Source organism: Sorex fumeus, unplaced genomic scaffold, assembly GCF_029834395.1.
Source record: "Sorex fumeus unplaced genomic scaffold, SorFum_2.1 ptg000130l, whole genome shotgun sequence".
NCBI lineage: Eukaryota > Metazoa > Chordata > Mammalia > Eulipotyphla > Soricidae > Sorex > Sorex fumeus.
This window is the reverse complement of record NW_026606187.1, coordinates 8,753,398-8,771,789: the sequence shown is the minus strand read 5'-3', so window position 1 is coordinate 8,771,789 and position 18,392 is coordinate 8,753,398. Positions and strand designations below refer to the sequence as shown.

Below are 18,392 nucleotides of genomic sequence, written 5' to 3'. Positions count from 1 at the left end.
AGGCCAGGAGAGGCTCAAAGGGCTGAGTGCATGCCCTGCATGCATGTGGAGTGCCCGGAATTGACCCCTGGGGTCTCCCAAGCCGAGCTACTCCAGGGGCAGCTCCTGACCACCAGCTCCCCCAAACAACAGAACATGAAGCCTGAGGTTTCCATATCCTGTGAGTCATCAGGGTCCCTGGATGCAGAGGGCTGGGGTGCACCAAGCAAGGAGGGCAGGGCCCTCCAACAGGCCCTGCTGGGCATTGATGGACACACACACACACACACACACACACACACACACACACACACACACACACACACACAGCCTCCCCCAACACTGCTCAAGCTCTGAAAGGCTCCTGAAGACTCCAAGAGCTCCCAGATAACTTCCTGACACACTTCTCGCCCCTCTCCCACCCACCTTTGCCCGAGGCTGGTCTAACTTACAAAACTGAGGAGGTGAGCTTTCCAGGGGCTTGTGTCCCCCAGGAATCCCCAGGATGGGGAAGGGCACAAAGGGCCTGGGGGCAGGGCCTGGAGTGGCCAAATCAAAGGAGGCGGGAACTGGTGGGCTCAGTGAGAGGTTGGCTCTCCCGTCTCTCCTGCAGGTTTATTAGTGCCCAGAGCCCCACAGTGTGGATGGTATGGACACACACACACACACACACACACACACACACACACACACACACACAGACTGTGCTACAGAGCGTCAGAGGCACCCCACCAGGAGACATAGCCTTGGGGAGAAAAAGCCCAGAGTTAAGGGGAATCCAGAGCCCTCGGCAAGGAGAAAGAGGTGAGGGCCTGAGAAGAGCTGGGGGCACAAAAGGCCGCAGGGTGAGCGGCAAGGGCTTGTGTTCAGAAGGGCCAGGAGGTGGTGATCGATACCAGACATGGGGCATCCGGAATGGGGTACCCTGGCAAGCCCAAAGTTCTTTCACCATCAGCTATCAAGAGCAACACCACCTTGACACGTCAGCACGTGTAACATGTATACGTGTGTGTGCCTGTCATACACGTCTGCAGGCCTGTGATACACGTCTGTGCCTGTGATACACGTCTACAGATACGGCGTGTGACCTGTACTCCTGTGTGCATGCATGGGTCTGTATGTGAGCCCGCAGGTACAGGGGCACACATGCATGACATACATCTTGGGCACATGTGTGTCTCTGGTGCATGTCAACACACAAGTGTACAGATATGTAGGCGTGTTCTATACACCCACGTGCATGCCTGTTTCTGTATGTTGGCCTGAAGGGATACAGGGACATACACGTATAATGTACATCTTGTGCACGTGTGTTGGCAAGGTGTCAGCCCAGGGGCATGTACTGCATACACGTGTGCATGGCTATGGCATATGGAGACACACGGTGTGTACACTGTACACCCGTGTACACGCATGTAGATGCCGGTCAGCTCATATCCCTCATATCCTCAAAGCCTTCTGGGACTGGGTAGATGGGCTGAGTCCCCCATAACTGCAGAGATCAGCAGGGATTGTTGAACCTTAGACCAACTCGCTGGCTGGCTGCAGAGCACCTCACAGACCCCGCAGTCCCGCTGGGAGCTCAGAGCATCCGAGTAGGACACCTGCTGGTCAATGCTGCCACCTACCGGGTATCTGGGGAACTGCATGGAACCGGGACGCCAGGCCAGAATTCTGCAGTTTCTCCGCTGGCTGCATTTAACCCCGAGCCGGTTCCAGCTGAGAACAACTGAGATCCTTTGGCTGGGCGTGCGCTTGGGAGCTATCTATCGCTAGATCCTGGATCCGCAGGGTGGGAAGACTCAGAGGCAGGTCCTCCCCCAGGACTGTGAACTGGCCCATCAAGAGCCAAGCCCACCCCCGCGGCTGGCCGGGGACCCCAGAAATGTGGGCTGGGGGCTGGAGGGCGATGACTGTCATCCAGCTCCGTGCACAGCTGGCCCAGGCTGGCCCACCCCGGGGATCGGGAACTCACACAGGGGCCTGAGCGCTAAGCTCAGCGGGCTGGCTCACGTGCTTTGCACGCAGGAGGCATCCAGGAATCCCTGTATTGGACCCCTGGCACTGTCCCCGGGACAGCCAGCAGCAAGCTGGGGGTGGCCCCTGAGTACTGCCAGGTGTGGTCCAAACATAATAACTCTAACTAGTGCAGAAAGGCCGCAGAACCTCCCTGGCCCCTAAGAGCCGCTTTATTTTTAAATAAAGCAGAGACTGCTATAGTTCTAGTGATTTTGTTGTGATTTGAGGGTGGCCACCTTCAGCAGTGCCCGGGGACTATTCCTGTAATCCTGAGGAATCATGAGGTGCCAGGATCAAAACCTGGGGCTCCCATGGGGCTGGAGCAATAGCACAGCAGGTAGGACGTTGGCCTTGCACGCGGCCAACCTGGGTTCGATTCCCAGCATCCCATATGATCCTCCAAGCACCGCCAGGAGTGATTCCTGAGTGCAGAGCCAGGAGTAACCCCTGAGCATCACCGGGTATAACCAAAAAGAAAACAAAACAAAACAAAAAAACCCTGGAGCTCCCATGTGCAAAGCCTGGGTGCCATGAGCATCGCCCTGGTCCCCTCAAAGTTTTGTTAGGCTACAATTTACAGTTCACTCGTTTCAAGGAACAACTCACTGGCCTGCTCAGCATTCCCCAAACTGCACAGACATCACCACAACCAACGTTAGGGCCTCTTCATCCCTAAGAGATGGTCGGGGCGGGGTGGGGGTGGAGGGTGGAGGACTGGAAAGATAGTATGGGGCCACATGCTCGGGCGAGCCACACGCTCGAGTGAACCTATTCCTGGACAAATCATATGACACTCCTGACCCATTCTCCAAGAGTGCCACACCACATCTGATGGGGTTCAAATAGTCGGTAACTAGTCACAGAGGGAAATATATATATGTGTGTGTGTGTATATATATATATATTTAAATATATATATACATAGATGAAAGTTCACAACGCTCAACCTTTAACATGTTAGTGATATCTTAAATAAGGTCTTAATGGCCCCTGCCAAAATAGAACAATCTTCACACTTCCCACTACGGAGACTTTTTTTGTAGTATTTTCAGCAGTTTTTCATAATAAACAATATAAAGCACAGCAGTAGGGCCTTCGCCTTACAAGCGGCCAACATGGCCGACCCGAGTTCGATTCCTCCGCCCCTCTCGGAGAGCCCGGCAAGCTACCGAGAGTATTCGATATGCCAGACACAGTAACAACAAAGTCTCCAAAGGAGACGTTACTGGGCCCGCTCGAGCAAATCGACGATCAATGGGAGGGCCTTTATCTGCAGTTCTGCTTTGGGACAGGGATTGGGGCTTGGGATGGAAAATCCCAAATATGGTGGTGGGAAGGTGTCATGGTGGTGGGATTGGTGCTTGAATATTAACTGTAATAAAATATTGTGAACTACCTTATAAAAAATTTTTTTAAATAGATAGTATAGGGTGAAGGCACCCGTGCCTTGCATGTGGCCAGCCCCAGTTTGATCCCCAGCACCACACATGGTCCCATGAGCACCATCAAGAGTAATTCCTGACAGAGCCAGGAGTAGGCTCTGAGCACCTCTGAGTGTGGCCCCCAGTCAAAACCAAACCCAAAGACAGCCGGCACCCACTCATCTCTCTCCCTTCCTTGTCTGCCCCTTCGCTTCGGTCTGTGCATTTGCAGGTTCTGCACATTTTGTAGAATTGAAATCCTCTGCTACCTGGTCTGGTTATGCCTCTGTCTGACTGTGATACTCTGTGTAAGGTTGACGTCAGGTACTGCATTAGCAGGTGCTCCCTCCGTTGTTCTCGAGAGAGAGAGAGAGAGAGAGAGAGAGAGAGAGAGGGAGGGAGGGAGAGAGAGAGAGAGAGAAAACTCAGGATAAGACAGTGAGTTTATTAGAAGCTCAGCGCCAAGGATCCCAAGTCAAGTGAGAGACTTGCAGCCCCGTTTGCTGAGAGGGTCTCTCTTTTATTCTCAAAGAGTGCACTGCAATCTACACACAATCCTTATCAGTGAAGCAGGGATACAAGGGTAATAAGAGAAAAGCAATCGCATTCTTCCCACATGGTATGCCTTCAAGTGCACCCCCCAAAAAAAGAAACAGTCCCGGTGTCAGTATATCCTGCCCATTTGGTGTGGCCTCCATGTGCCATCTCCCGCATAGATATGGTGGGCCCTTATCCCGCTTATTAGGGTCATAAAAAGGAAAGCTTCTTCCTCCCTTCTCTTGCTAGTTTCAGTTTCCCAGCTCTCATCAGTTTCTTAGTTATTATAGTTCCATAGTTCTCATTACATAGTTTCTTAGTTGTCATTACACCTCTTACATTTGTGGGAGAGAGGTTTAAGAAAAATTTATGTTGGGGGCCAGAACAATAGCACAGCAGGTAGGGTATTTGCCTTGCATGCAACCGACCCCGGTTCGATTCCCAGCATCCCTTATGGTCCCCTGAACACCACCAAGAGTAATTCCTGAGTATAAAGCCAGGAGTAACCCCTGAGCACTGCCGGGTGTGGCCCCAAAACAAAACAGAAACTGGTATCAATTCCTCTTTAAACATTAGAAAGAATTCACCATTGATGTGATCTTATCCTGGGTTTTTTCTTATTGGGGTTTTCTCTGTGTCTTTGTTAGAGGTCTGTTCTACTTTTCTCTTTCTTCTTGAGTCAGTTTTAATTCTTGAGTCAGTTTTGGTTATTTGAGTATTACCAGGAATTTGATTATTGTAGGTTAATGAATTGGGCCAATATGTCCATTTTGGACATATTGGCAGGCTACCAAATGTAGCCTGCCCACACGGCAGAGTCTGGCAAACTCCCCGTGGCGTAGCCAATATGCCAAATACCAGTAACAATGATGAGTCTCATTGTCCTAAAGAGCCTTGAATATAATCTCAGGGCTAGGATGAAGGAGACGTTACTGGGGCCTGCTCGAGGCAATCGACGAATAACAGGATGATTTGTGATTGATTGAATGAATTGGGAGCCATGGCATTGCTCATAATTTTATAAGCCTATTTCTGTAAGATTATTACACTGTTTCCCACTTTGATGTCTGATTTTAGTAATTGGAGACTTCATGGTAAGTTTAGCTAATAGCCCGTCCATTATTCCCGAAGAACAAGCTTTGGTTTTGTTGATTCCCTTCCATTTTTCCTATTGTTTTGCTTATATCTGTTATGTTCTTGGCTGTAATACCTTTTTATGTTCTTCCTTCGCTAGTTTTTGCTTCAGGTTTCTCTTTTCTGATTCCTTGAGATATAAAGTTTGTATATTGATTTTGGACCCTTTTATAAATTATTATTAAGCATTTTTCTGACTACAGACTCCCTTTCACTACATCCCAGGGGTTTTGGTCTATCATGCCTCTCTTTTATTCACCTCAAAGTGTTTTCACTTGTCATTTCTTCTCTGATCCACTGTGTTCTTTGATTTGTATACGATGACAAATTCTGTTTTCCTTCTGTTACTGACATCTAGGTGAATGACTTGTGGCCAGAGAAGATACTCTTATGGTTTGGATCTTTTTGATTTGCTGGAGCGACAGAACAGCGGGTAAGGCGCTTGCCTTGCATGCTGCCAACCGGATTCCATCCTCAGCATCCCATACGGTTCTCTAAGCCCCGCTAGGGGGGTCCCCGAGCACAGAGGCCGGAGAAAGCCCCGAGCTGGATGTGGCCCCGAAAGACAAAACAAAACTTATAAAGATCTGTGGTCTGGTGTTCTAACAAGGCGAGTGTTCCATCTGCAATTGAGGAAACCAGGGCTGTCTGGAGTCTGGACAGATCCATAGGTCATCTTGGTTCACTATATGGGTCAAGCCCTTTATTTCCTGATCGATATTTTCTCTTCTCCATTACCAAGAGTGGATCACTGAAGGGCCAGCTTTTGTGAAAGAACCACTTCCCAACCATTTCCCATTTCTGTCAGAGTTGCTTTGTTCATCAGGGGGTCCTGCTGATAGAGATAAACATGCTTAGAGTAGCTGCATCTTCTTGATGAAGGGATCCTTTCGCCAGCATACACTAATCCTTGTCTCGTACCAATTTTGACTTAAAGTCTACTTGGATATTGAATAGCCAGCTCAATTCTCTTCTGGTTATTATTTGCAAAGGTATTATATACCTTTCAGGGGGCTGGAGCAATAGCACAGTGGGTAGGGCATTTGCCTTGCATGCAACCGACCCCGGTTCCATCACAGAGCTGACACAGATTTGAATCTCAGCCTCCCATATGGTCCCCCAAGCACCTCCAGGAGTAATTCCTGAGTGCAGAGCTAGGAGTAACCCCTGTGCATCGCCGGGGGCTCAGTAGGGATCCCGCGTACCCGAGCAAGCCAGACCCTCCGTCCTACCCACGCTGTCTTCCTGCCCACGGCAGGTGCTGGTCCTTGTCTGTTTATTGAACTCAAAACCATGCTGCTTCCTTTGGCTTATTTTGACAGTTACTTTACGTGTCTGGAGCCAACCTGCTCCCCTCCCCCCATTAGAAAGGCTTTATGCAGACTGCAGGTGGCACGATCATGAGCTGAAAACATCTGGAGGCTCTCAGTGGAGCCATGGTGAGATTGCCATCAGAGGTCTCGCCCCTGTTGAGTCAGTAATATCATGGACCGACTCTTGGAGTCTGACTATGAATATGAGATGCCTTTTAGTAATAACTAATAACCATCAGGAAACTTGGTGGGGAAAAGGTTTGCTGGGCTGGAGAGACAGGGCGGAAGGTGCTCGCCTTACACACGGCTGACCCAGGCTCAATCCCCAGCACCGTGGATGGTCTCCATAATCCCACCTGGAGTGATCCATCCCTGAGCAAGAGCCTAGAGTAAGCTCAAGACGAAGGCAGCTGTAGGACTGTGGAGACTTCAGGAGGCGGGGTGCAGGCAGTACAGCAGGAAGCCCACAGGGTCCAAACCGGGCACCACGCGGAGCCCCGAGCACCACCAGGCAAGGCCAAAACCACACACACACACAGAGGCACAAAGACATGCACTCACACCTGCACACAGGCATGCACTCACTGGCAGACATGCATGTGCTGACATGCACACACGTGGACACACATGCACACACATGCACACTCAGGCAACTCTATCTGAAGGTCACGGGGACTTGTGGAAGCTGCATACTGCATCACCCTGAGTGTTCAAACACATGAGGGGCTAGAGGGGGCCCACTAAGGGCTCCCGCTTATGCTCTAAGGGCTTGCGTGCAGGGCTAACCTCTAAGGGCTCAGGTGCATGTTTTGCATGCAGGAGGCACGGCTTAGTCCCCTGTACCCACCCCCACACGAACCGAACACTTAAGTGGGAGGAAAAGTCGATTAACTTCTTAATGAACTTCTCAAGTGGCGTGTATGCAACAGACTCCAGCAGGACAATTATTTCCCCACAGTGCTGGGCTCCCATTTTCCTCTTCATGTTCTTCCTCATAGCTCAGGCGTAGTTCATGAACGCCCACGTATACCCTCTCCCCCACCCTCACCGCTCAGCGCCAGGGGCGGAACCCAGGCCCTCCCACCGGCAAAAGCAGGGCTCTGCAAATGAGCCACATCCCCTACCCAGAAAAGCTTGCGATCTGAACTGCTGTCGAATTTAGTGTTTATACAGAATCCAGACAGAATGTGAGGAGTGATCTTCACTTCTTTTTATTAGAAATTAGATTGACACTGAAGATGGAGCTTAAAAAAAAACACAATAGATCACAGGAGATGAACAAAGTTTGTCTTTTCTTAGATACAAATTTTAATGGAGGCATAATAGGATTAGCTTCAGGGGGTCCAACACAAGCGTTGTGACATTTCCTTATCGTTGTGACATTTCCTCATCACAAGTTCTGAGCCTTCTGACCCTCTGGCCCCCTCTCCCCCACCCTCCAATCCTCCACCCACTGCCTCTGCAATCTTGAGCGTTCCTCTGTGTCTCGGGGCTTAGAACTTTTGTTTGGGGGCGGGGGGGAGAAGGGGAGAGGGTTGCTGCTGCTACTCAAGGGTCTACATATGACGTGACCATCACTTTTCCTAACTTCACAGGGACTCACCCAAGTCATATTTGACTATGCCACTTAGCCCGATGCTCTCAAATCCCACTCAGCACACGTGTGGCAACCCTGACACTCCTGTCTGCGTGTGTCTGCACGTCCCTTTACCTTTTCCATTCATCGCTTAGTCTGTTTCCCCATCATGGGTTTTTCCCAACACCACAATGAGTGACGGGGTCCGGAGGCTTCCAGTTAAGGATCTTCGCTTTCTTTGGGTACCAGAAGGTGACGGTGTGGCTCATCCCGCAGTGCAAGCCTTGGTCCTTCCTATTCTGAGCCCCTCCGCACCGGCCATCCCTCTGAGAGCACTCACTCACAACATTCCCGCTCCCACACCCAGCTCAGTTCTGAACAGCAGCTGTTCTAACAGGCACGAGACGCCGCCGCACTGGGGCCACCTACATCTCCACGTGGCTCAGGGATGGCGTCTTCTCTCTGCCCCTTCCGCTTCCTTCCCTCGCAGGCAGGGCTGGGATGGAGCCCTTGTCTCCCGCATGGAAAGCGTGCACTTTGCCACAGAGCCATCTCAGGGTACCAGCTGTGTTTTGAACTGGATTCTTTAGTACCTGCCCGTGTAGAAGTCCTTTGTGGATGTTCAGACACGCACCCTTCAGTAGCTACGTATTTGCAAATGCGTCCTCCCACTTGCCGGGCTGCCTTTTCCTCCTGCTGCTGGTTTGCTTTGCTACGCAGGTGGCTTTTCAGTCTGATGAGATTCTACTTACTTCTTTCTGCTTTTGAGGTTTTTGCTTTCAGCGTCAAATTCAAAGAACCACCAAGAAATTATGCGAAGGTGCTTACCACGCAGGTTTTCTTCCAGGAATTTGTTTCAGGTCTTACATTAGCCTGGAATCCGTTTATTTTTGTATGTGGTCGAAGACAGAGGTCCAGTTCTCCCAGCATGTTTATGGGAGAATGACTTTCCCCGCTCCCCTCCCCCCACCATTTATGATCTTGCTTCCTGTCATCCAATAAATGAGCACATATTCACAGGCTTCTGAGTTCTCTAGTCTGATCCCCTGACATGTCTCAACACCATACAACTGGTAACTAGAGCTCTGCAATACCATCTGGAACCAGGAGTTCCTCCAGCATTGTTCTCTCCTGAGGCTGTTGACTATTCTGCTGACCTGCCCCTCTCCCAGGGCCAAACCCCCTAAGGTGCCTTCAGCTGGCATGCAGGAGGGTCCTGGCCATGGACCCAAGCAGGGTCGCCAACATGTGCCCAGAGGCAACAAATCCCTTTCCCAGCTGTTCCACTTCCCTTTCTGTCACTTACTCGGCCCAGGGTGAATTCCAACTCATGGCTGGCCTACCCTGTCCCCTCTCCTGGAGCCCTGGGTGCAGAGGAGGGGTCTGGAGGCCCCAAGGCAGGCCGAGGCTCCAGCCCACATCAGCTCACAGCTCCCTCCGCAGCCAGAGCTGGTCCTGGGAAAGGGCAGATGGGCAAAGAGCTGCTATGGCCTCCTGGCACCCTGAGGGCAGGCAGCAGGCCTGACTCCCCTCTGCTCGGCCCCACCCTGGTCTCCTCCCTCCTCAGTTTCCATGGAGTGCCCAGCACAGGGCCCGGCCCATGGAAGAGGGTCTAGGAACGAGCCAACAACCAGCAGAGATGAGAAACAGACATTTCGGGCGAAGGGCACTCTGTGCACCCCTGCACCCCAAGTGCTGGCTATGGTGAACCACTGCCCTTTGAGGACGAGAATGGCAGGACACGTCATGCCAGGCCAGGACTGTCCGGCAGGGCCGAGACCCAACGACTTCCCAGCTCGTACTCCTCACTCGCCTGAACCACGGGTCTTGCAAATGGCAGCATGACACGGGGCCGACTTGGGATGGGGCATCCGGCTCCCGCTCCCGCCTGCACACTGCACAGGCCCTGGGCAAACGGGGCGTCTCTCCGGCAGGCTGCCCTGGGTGGGCGAGCCCAGGGACAGCGGGGGTGCAGGTAAGGCACTCCTGGAGGATACGAAACATGCAAGGGAAAAGCCGCTGTCCCCGTCTGGCCTGTCCCAGTACCAACCCCACTATCCTGGTGTGAGCGGAGGATTCCCCACAACCAGCTTACCTGCGGGGAAGGCCAGGGCCACTAGGACACGGGGGCACGGGACAGGCATGCCACCGAGGCCACAGAGGGTCCTCCCAGCAGGAATGAGGGGCAGCAAGAAGGTGCTGGCCATACATGGAGTCAAAACTGGTCCCATGCCCCACACAACCTAAAGTTCCTACCGGTGACCCCCAAACCCAAGGCCCTCTCCCCCAAGTAAAAATCCTGACGGTGACCAGGAACAGTGCCACACTTGCACCCTGGAGAGCAAGGACCCAGCGCCTGTGGCCTGCACTCAAGAACTCAGCTCTTGGGAAGGGCCACCTCGCCTGTCCTGACGGGGCCCAAGCACCCCAAGAGTGACTCCTGAGCAGAGCCAGGAATAATCCCTAAGCACTGTCAAGTGTGACCCCAAATTTTAAAAACCCTGATTCTATCAAGAGGCTCTCCCAGGCCCCTTTCCAGATTGTTCCTGGGGTCCCACCTCCGCTGCAGCAGTCATGTTCAGGCTCACACCACTGCCAAGTGCTGGTCAGAGACCCAGGGCTAAACCCGAAAGGTTGCCCAGCCAGCTGGGGGTGGGTGAAACCCACTGGCCTCCTCCTAGCCCCCTGCTGGTCCGTCCCTCCATTCTCCAGACCCAGGTTTCCTCCAGCATCAGCAGGCCACTCTTGGCTAATTGTGATGGCCTGCAGGGCCAGGTTCCTGACGGCACTGGAAACCAGTGCCTAAAAAGACACGTTTCCATCAGTTGCCCGGCCACAGGCCCAGAAGAGGCAGCAACAGCACACATGGCGTCCCTGGTGGTCCCCGCCACCTTTCCAGCCCTGCCCCAACAGGCTATCTCCCAGGGGCCCCCTCTGGCAGCTGCCGCTCGCTCTGCCCGCCCCGAGGCACACCAGGAGCCCCGCCGAGCCGGAGCCGCCCACAGGACAGCTGCCAGTCTTCAGAGCACGGAGGGCAGGGCACTTCTGAGCACAGGGCAGGCCAGGTCCCACCCCCCCGCACCTGGTATGTCAGTCCTGAGCCCAACCAGGAGTGTTCTCTGAGCACAGAGCTGAGAGTAAAACACGCGTGCAGACAACGATTAGTTCGACAGCCTGTGACAAAGCCCCTCAGCTACACGCCAGTGGTTTTTCCTTGTGGACCCACGACCACAGGCCACTCACCCACAGGCCATAGGCAGCTCCTACAGGGACCCTAACCAAACCCCCCTCCTCTCATACATGCTGACAGCTTCCTGCAGTGAAATGACTTTGAAGTCTTTCTTTCGGAAGACACTTCAGGGGCGATCCCCCTGTGCCACCAGGAGTGACCCGAGCACAGCTGTGGTGGCCAGAAACCAACAATGACAAAAGGCATCTCACAAGGCCCCGGGTCAGGCCACAGCAACTTCCAGGATCGCTGAGAAATCTGTGTGCCATAGACTGCCTGCTCCCCCCAGCCCAGATGGTGGGGGGCCGGGAGCGACGACCGGGGACAGGGGGTTCAGGGAAAGGGAGCTATACCAGTGCTCGGGCCGAGCAGCATACCCAGCAGAGTCAAGAGAAAAGCACCACTTGCTTTGGGGTCACACAACTCCTGAGAAAGGCAGCCCTGGAGCCCAACCCACACCCGCGCATCAGCTGGGGGAGACTCAAGCTGCACCACGGGCATCGGGCGAGGGCCTGTGGTCCGTCCGGAGGAGCAGACACAGGCGCCCCACTCCTCAGCTCGGGGCTCGAAACAACCGAGAAGATCAGAGTCCAGTGAGGCTTTTTATTTGCTCATAGTTTTACATCTCTAGAAAAAGAATCCCAGGATTTTCCCTCCTGTGTGTTTTCGTCTTGCTTCTTCATGGTCCATGATGCCAGCTGAGGTTGTCAGTACAATGAAACTACGGAGGGTTGAAACAAAACAAAAAAACAAACAATGAATGCCAGTGCGTTTTGCCCACATAGTTCAACTCAAGAGTGGCTGACCGGAAGTCCTTCAGAACCTCGGCAGCGGGGAGTGCGCTCCCTGGAGCCAGGGAGGCCCCTCGTCCTCCGCCTGTTTCCCAGGGGAGCCGGCCGCCCTGGAGCAGCAAGCACTGCACACCACTGACCCAGGCTTGATCCCCGGCACCTTATGGCCTTCCTGAGCACTGCACTGAGTACAGGAGTGATCCCTGAGCACTGCAAATGTGGGCCAAAAACGAAAGAAAAAAAGTTTAACAAAAATCAGTTCAAATAGACCTTTAGCTGCCCTACCCAAATGAATTGGGTGCTGTAAGGTCATCTTTCTGGAGGAAGAAACCACAGCTGTGGTAAGTACTGGAACCTAGACCTTATAATAAGACGGGGTGGTTGGGGGGGCACGGGGCAGGGGACTGCACGATACCCCAGCGGAGCTCAGGGCTGGATGCTGGCGCGGAACCCAGGGCCCCGCACTCCAGTCTGTCATCTCTCAGGCCCCAAGCGTGAAGGGGCCTTGGGCTGAGGAGCGGTTCTAGCAAGTACAGCAGACACTGATCAGAAGCCACGCGCAGCAGAAAAGCAGCATGAAGGTGCAGAAACATCCAGGCAGGCCTCCAAGATGACAGAATGTGGCCACGTAACATGAACCCGGGGTGGGAGCAGCAGAGGGAAGAGCCAGCCCAGCTCGGCTCCAGCCCCGGCACCCAGACACCAGCACTCCGCTCTCCCCACTCTCTCAGAAAACCAACTTACCCGAACTGACGGGACGGGAGCAGGTTGTTCTGCCACTTTTCTAGATCTTTGAGCTGCACGTCAAATCTGGGGCTGATCACGCCACACTGTGAAGGCAGAACAGACGCTGCACTGGAACAGGAAGGACACAGAACAAGCTCCGCACAACCTCTGCCATCCTCCCACCCCCGGGGAGACGCTAGGCTGAGGAGTCAAGATCGTGCCGTCAGGGGCTGCGTGAAGGGTGGGCCTGCCCCACTGCAGATGGCACAGCTAAGGAAGGGACCGAGTATGACTTCACTGAGCAAAACCAACTGTCATCCATAAGCAAAAGACGCAAAGGACAGAAATTACTAAGGGCCATCTCCAGGATGCCCTCCATACCACAGGCCAAGAGCCCCAAACCCACTCCAGGCCACGAACCTAGGGTGCAGGCAGGAACTTCCACTCACTGGGAAAGTATGGACAGAAGGCACAAGAGCAAATGTTTAGTCTGAGTTCCCACCCCCCTGCTGAGAGCAAAAGCAGGGGGTAAGCAGGGGGTCACACACGTGCCAGGACACCCAACAAAGACCTCAAAGTCTGTGACAAAAACCACCTGGGCTCAGCGTGCATGTTCTGCACACAGGAGCCCGGTGCAGCAGGGTCCCCTGGGCAGCAAGCTGGGAGCAGCGCCAGGTACCACTGAGGCACAGCCCACATCTGTTTAGGAGCTCTGAGTGTGAACAGGTGATGGGACAATGGTGACTGAGAGTGAGTAGACCGACAGTCGGCTGATGTCCAGGGCACTCCCACACTGGAGGAACTAACATTCTCCAACCACAGGTGCTCCTGTGGCCTCTGCTCCCCATCAAGCTCCCGAGGCCCTCCCTGGTCAGGGCAGAAAAGTCATGCAGAGCCTGGAGGCTTAAGTCCCCAACAGCAGTCTCCTGCACCCAAGGAGGGAACTTTCTTAGGAGAGGAGGAAGAGGACATTCAGATAATCCACAGTGAAGCTGGTCCCAACTACATGGAGGTGGGTGTCGGCAGGAATGCTCAACCAGGCCCTGACAGAACCAGTCAACCCCTTGCAGCTGGGAGCCGGGAGCCCAGATGGGACCTAGATGCTACACATCAACCAAGAGCTTTACCCCCATAAGCCCAAGCTTTTTGGAAGGGCCACACCCAGCCTTCCTGGGGAACCATGTCCCCCACCCTACCCCAAGCATGCATGCCTCCACCCCTACCCATCAACTCAATCCCTGCCGTTCCGAGTCTTGGGGTCATCACTAACAGAGCTCAGGATGGACGGAGGCCAAGCACCAGCTCTAGGGACAAATAACCAGGGGACACTGGGCAGGTCTCACCAGTTATCCAACTCCTGGAGTGGGGCAGAGGTTCACACACACCATCTAAGAAATGCCAAATCCAAACCCCACTTCCTGGTCAGGATCCAAGGGCTACGATCAAACTCAAAACTACCCTCGAAGGTTCTTCGACTCTTTCAAGGTTTCCTATAACAAGTTTTTATCGGATACTCCAGCCACACGCAAAGGATGCTCACTCGTGGGAGGAGCTTCCAGGCTCGGAAGAACCTGACGGATCAGACCAGCCTTTCTAGGCCTGGGCTAGTGGGATCCCAGGATCCTTACCAAGAGCAAAGGGGGAGCAAACAGCCCAGGGACACCTGCCAGCAAACACGCAGTTAAGCCACTGACGGACCAGAGAGACCCAGAGGTCATGCCAGACACTCTGAGATACGCCCACACCAGCAGAGACAGAGCAGCAGCACTGGGCACGGGGAAGCACCAGCCAGCGAGGGGTGCCAACGCCTCTCCCAGACCTGAACCCGCACACAGGAGACCAGCCCTAGGCAGTCGGGGCACTCCACCGAGCATGCGCTCCAGGGTCCTGCGCCAGACGCCACCGGCTCTTACCTTGTTCAACCTGCCTGTAAGGTTCACGACGATCTTCCCGGCGCGGTGATCATCAATGATCTCAAACTCGCCGATGTAGCCTGGAGAGGAGCCGCGCCGGTGAGCGGGAAGCCCAAACTCGCCCGCCGGCCAACCTGGCCCTGGCGGCCGCCACCCCCCGTCGCCGGAGCAATGCCGGCCCGGCCGCCCCGCTGCACCACGGAGAGCCATTCCGTCCCCCAGGGCCGGAGCGACAGCGCGGCGGGCAGGGCACCTGCCGGGCACGCGGCCGGCCCGTCCGAACCCCAGCACCCCACGGGGCCCCCGAGCAGCGCCGGGAGGAAGTCCCGAGCGCGGAGCCAGGAGCAGCCCCTGTGCGCGGACACGTGTGCCCCGAGAAGCAAAGCAAACGGACGAGAAGCAAAGCCCCGTGGCTGCTGGGCGGCCGGCCACGCACACGGCTCAGGGGCCCAGGGACACACAAGCAGCCCCGCGCTCGCTCACCGTGCTTCATCATGACGGTGAGGAACCTGACGATGACCTTGGAGCACGGCCGGATGAGCACCTGGCGCTTGCCGCGCTTCTCGGCGTTGTTGATGCTCTTGAGCGCGTCGGCCAGCACGTTCATGCGCACCATGGCGGCTGCGGACGGGCACGGGCGGGGGCTGGGGGCGCGCGCGCCGACCCCCGCGCCCCCGCGCCCCCGGGCTGCCACTCAACCCGCCTCCCGCGAGCGGCCCGGGCTGCTCCCCCCCCCCGCGCCGCCTCCTCCTCCTCCCGGCCCGGCCGCCCGCCCGCCCGACACGCCGGCCAGGAGGCCCCGAAAGCCGCGGCGGCCGGCCCCGGCGGGCCACGAGGGCGTCGCCCGGAGCCGGAGCGGGGCCCCCGCACGCAGGATGGCGCGGATGGCCGGCGGATGGGCGGTGGAGCCGCGCCACGCACTCACCGGCGCGGGACGATGGCGGAAAGAGGCCGGGCCCGGGGAGCGCGCGCAGAAAGGGGAGCGGGCGGCTCTCGCGAGACTCTGGGAGGCCGCCCACGGGAGGGGCGGCGGAAGGGGCGGGCGCGGGGCGGAGCCTGCCCAGGCCTGGCAGCCGAGCGCCGAGGCATCGACCTCCCCGGCTCTTGGTTTGCAAAATACAAAACAGAACTGGGACCCGGAAAAGCTTGCTCGGCGGGCTCGGGACTGCTTCCATGCAGGGCGCCCGTGCTCCTGCTCGCCCCGCTTCCACCCCGCACCACGACTCGGGCGGACCCCGCAAACAGAAAAAACTAAACTCTTATTACGAAGCTGGTAAGGTTTCCAAGGGATCACACTTGGGACAGCGGCCTGTAAGGTAAACGCCTTAATCCCCCATATATCTTTCTATCTGCTAGCTTTCGTCGCAATCACTTGATCCCCGTTATTCATCGATTTACTCGACCGGGTGCCAGTAACGTCTCCATTCATCCCTGTTGCGTGCTAGCGTAGCCCAATGGCATCTGTTCATTCTAGGAACATGCAGAGCCTCAATGCGATCATTCAGGGTCTTGACGAAGAAGTCTGACCATCTTGTAGGTGGGCATCCACGCGATCTTTTGACTTTCCGTGGAATCCAGTCAGTAATGCCTCTAGTTCAGCGGTTGTCTGTAAACCTCATTACGTGTCCAGCCCATCTGATTTTTGATGCCTTGGCAAATGAGACAGCGTCCCTGATTCTTGATCGTCGACGGAGATCAGAACTCCGGATTCTATCTCTCATTTGAGTGAAGCGTGATATTCCAAGCATAGCTCTTTCGATTCCTCTTTGAGAGACCCGAATAGTGTTCTTATCCTGTTTTCGTAGGGCCCAGGTCTCTGAGGCATATGTTAATGCAGGAAGAACAGTGGAATCGAAGAGATGTGCTCGTAGCTGGAGGTTCTTTGTCCTCTTAGTTATTTCTTCAACGCTCTTGAAGGCATTCCAAGCCGCTCTCTTCCTCCTGCGCAACTCAGGTGCCAGGTCATTCATCATGTTGATTTCTCGACCTAGGTATATATAACTGTTGCATTCGGAGATGGTGGTTCTGTTGAGAGCAAATGGAGCGTCAGGAACGAGGCTGTTTCTCATTAACATTGTCTTCGTAAGATTCAGCGGTAGTCCGACCTTTCCACACTCACGGTCGAAATCGGCCAGCCATTTGTGTCGTTTCTCTGATGTTTGGTGTTATTAGAACGAAGTCATCAGCAAAGTGGAGGTGGTGTAGTTGCCGACCATCTATCTTCACTCCCATTCCTTCCCATTCCAGTCATCGCATGATGTTCTCGAGGGTGGCACTGAAGAGTTTTCGTGAAATGGTATCACCCTGCCGAACCCCTCTCTTGATATGGATGATTACTTCTTTGTAGAATGGTGAGATCCTGGTAGTGAATCCGTAATAGAGCTCACGAAGGATCCTGATGTATTGAGTTTGTACGCCCTGATTGGCTAGGGCTTCCATGACTGCTTCCGTCTCAACAGAATCAAAGGCCTTCTTTAAATCAATGAACGTTAGACAGAAAGGCATCTTGAACTCCTGAGAAACCTCAATGAGCTTAGTAATCGTGTGGATATGGTCGATGGTACTGAATCCTTTTCGGAACCCGGCTTGTTCACATGTTTGTCCTTCATCTAGTGTTCTGCTAATCCTATTCAGGATGACTCGAGTGAACAGTTTGTAGATGACAGACAATAGACAGATCGGGCGATAGTTGCCAATGTCACGGATGTCTCCCTTCTTGTATAGTAGTACAGTCCTGCTGGTTTTCCACTGGGATGGAACCTAGCATTCAGACAGGTAGCTTGTGAAGAGCCAAGCCAGTGTATTGATGAGTACTGATGGTAAGTTCTTCAGGTGTTCAGGTCTGATCTTGTCTGGGCCAGGTGCTCTTTGTTTCTTTACCGACGAGATGGTGTGTTGAATTTCGGAAGGGAGAACGTTGGGAACGACATATCCATCCTGTGGAATTTGGTATGTCGGCAAATGGACATGGCTATCGAAGAGATCTGAGTAGAAGTCATGAATAATCTTCTCCATTGCCCTTCTGGAAGATGTGATAGATCCATCAGGATGTCGGAGGGCAGTCATCTTGGTCTTGTAGTTGGCGAAGGACAGGCAGGCATTACAAATGCTTTTCCCAGCTTCTGCCGCATCTACCAGCACCTCCTGCTGTTCTCCTGTCTTTGAGGTCATCCTTGATGGCTTCTCTGCATTGTTTTGCCAGCTCAGATGTTTGCTTGCTGTTGCCTGAGGCATGTGCCAAGCCACATTGGCGAATAAGTTCAAGAGTGTTCGAAGAAAGGCAGTTTTTTGTGGTTGTCTCTCTCTTGGCATTCCTCACACAATTCATCACAATAATGCCCATATTTAAGGAGAAAAATAATCATGTATTTATGGTCTCTGGAAGGACCCCAGCAGGTGGGAGTGCTAATGCTTCTGGGAGTGCATTAGAAGACACATAGATATATCTTCTAATATCTATATGTATACATGTGTATATGTATATATTTTTTCTCCTTAGATAAATTTTTATTTTGTTTGAGGCATGTGTTTATGGTCAAAGCGATTCAAAATAAATTTATTTTTTAAATTCTTGTATGGTTTCTTATATGCTTTCCTAAATCCAAAAAATCGTTTATTGATGCATCAGACATTCCTTTGGAGTTCTGGGATACAGTTTGGAAGAAAGGCATGAATGTTTTGAAATAAACACCCAAATTCTGAACCTAGTATCCAGGTCTCTTATGCTCTCTGAAACACACACACACACACCACC

The 18,392-nt window shown here is 53.8% G+C and overlaps 1 protein-coding gene across 1 annotated transcript; it reads right to left on the bottom strand.

Annotated features, from left to right (window-relative positions):
- Nucleotides 1–11,797: 11,797 nt before the first annotated feature.
- Nucleotides 11,798–15,649, bottom strand: RPS15A (ribosomal protein S15a). Its single transcript, XM_056138892.1, has 5 exons — nt 15,564–15,649; nt 15,122–15,259; nt 14,639–14,718; nt 12,744–12,829; nt 11,798–11,929 (listed from the first exon to the last, which is right to left on the bottom strand). Exons 2-5 carry the CDS (start codon nt 15,252–15,254, stop codon nt 11,836–11,838), a joined length of 393 nt encoding a protein of 130 aa, XP_055994867.1. The 5' UTR covers nt 15,255–15,259; nt 15,564–15,649; the 3' UTR covers nt 11,798–11,835.
- Nucleotides 15,650–18,392: the final 2,743 nt, after the last annotated feature.

Excerpts from the sequence above, each read along its gene's own strand:
- RPS15A (XM_056138892.1), bottom strand. The coding sequence starts at position 15,254 with ATGGTGCGCATGAACGTGCTGGCCGACGCGCTCAAGAGCATCAACAAC. Across the intron at positions 14,719-15,121 it reads CACCGTCATGATGAAGCACG|GCTACATCGGCGAGTTTGAG; the intron begins GTGAGCGAGCGC and ends GCTCCTCTCCAG. Across the intron at positions 11,930-12,743 it reads CTCCCGTCCCGTCAGTTCGG|TTTCATTGTACTGACAACCT; the intron begins GTAAGTTGGTTT and ends AACCCTCCGTAG.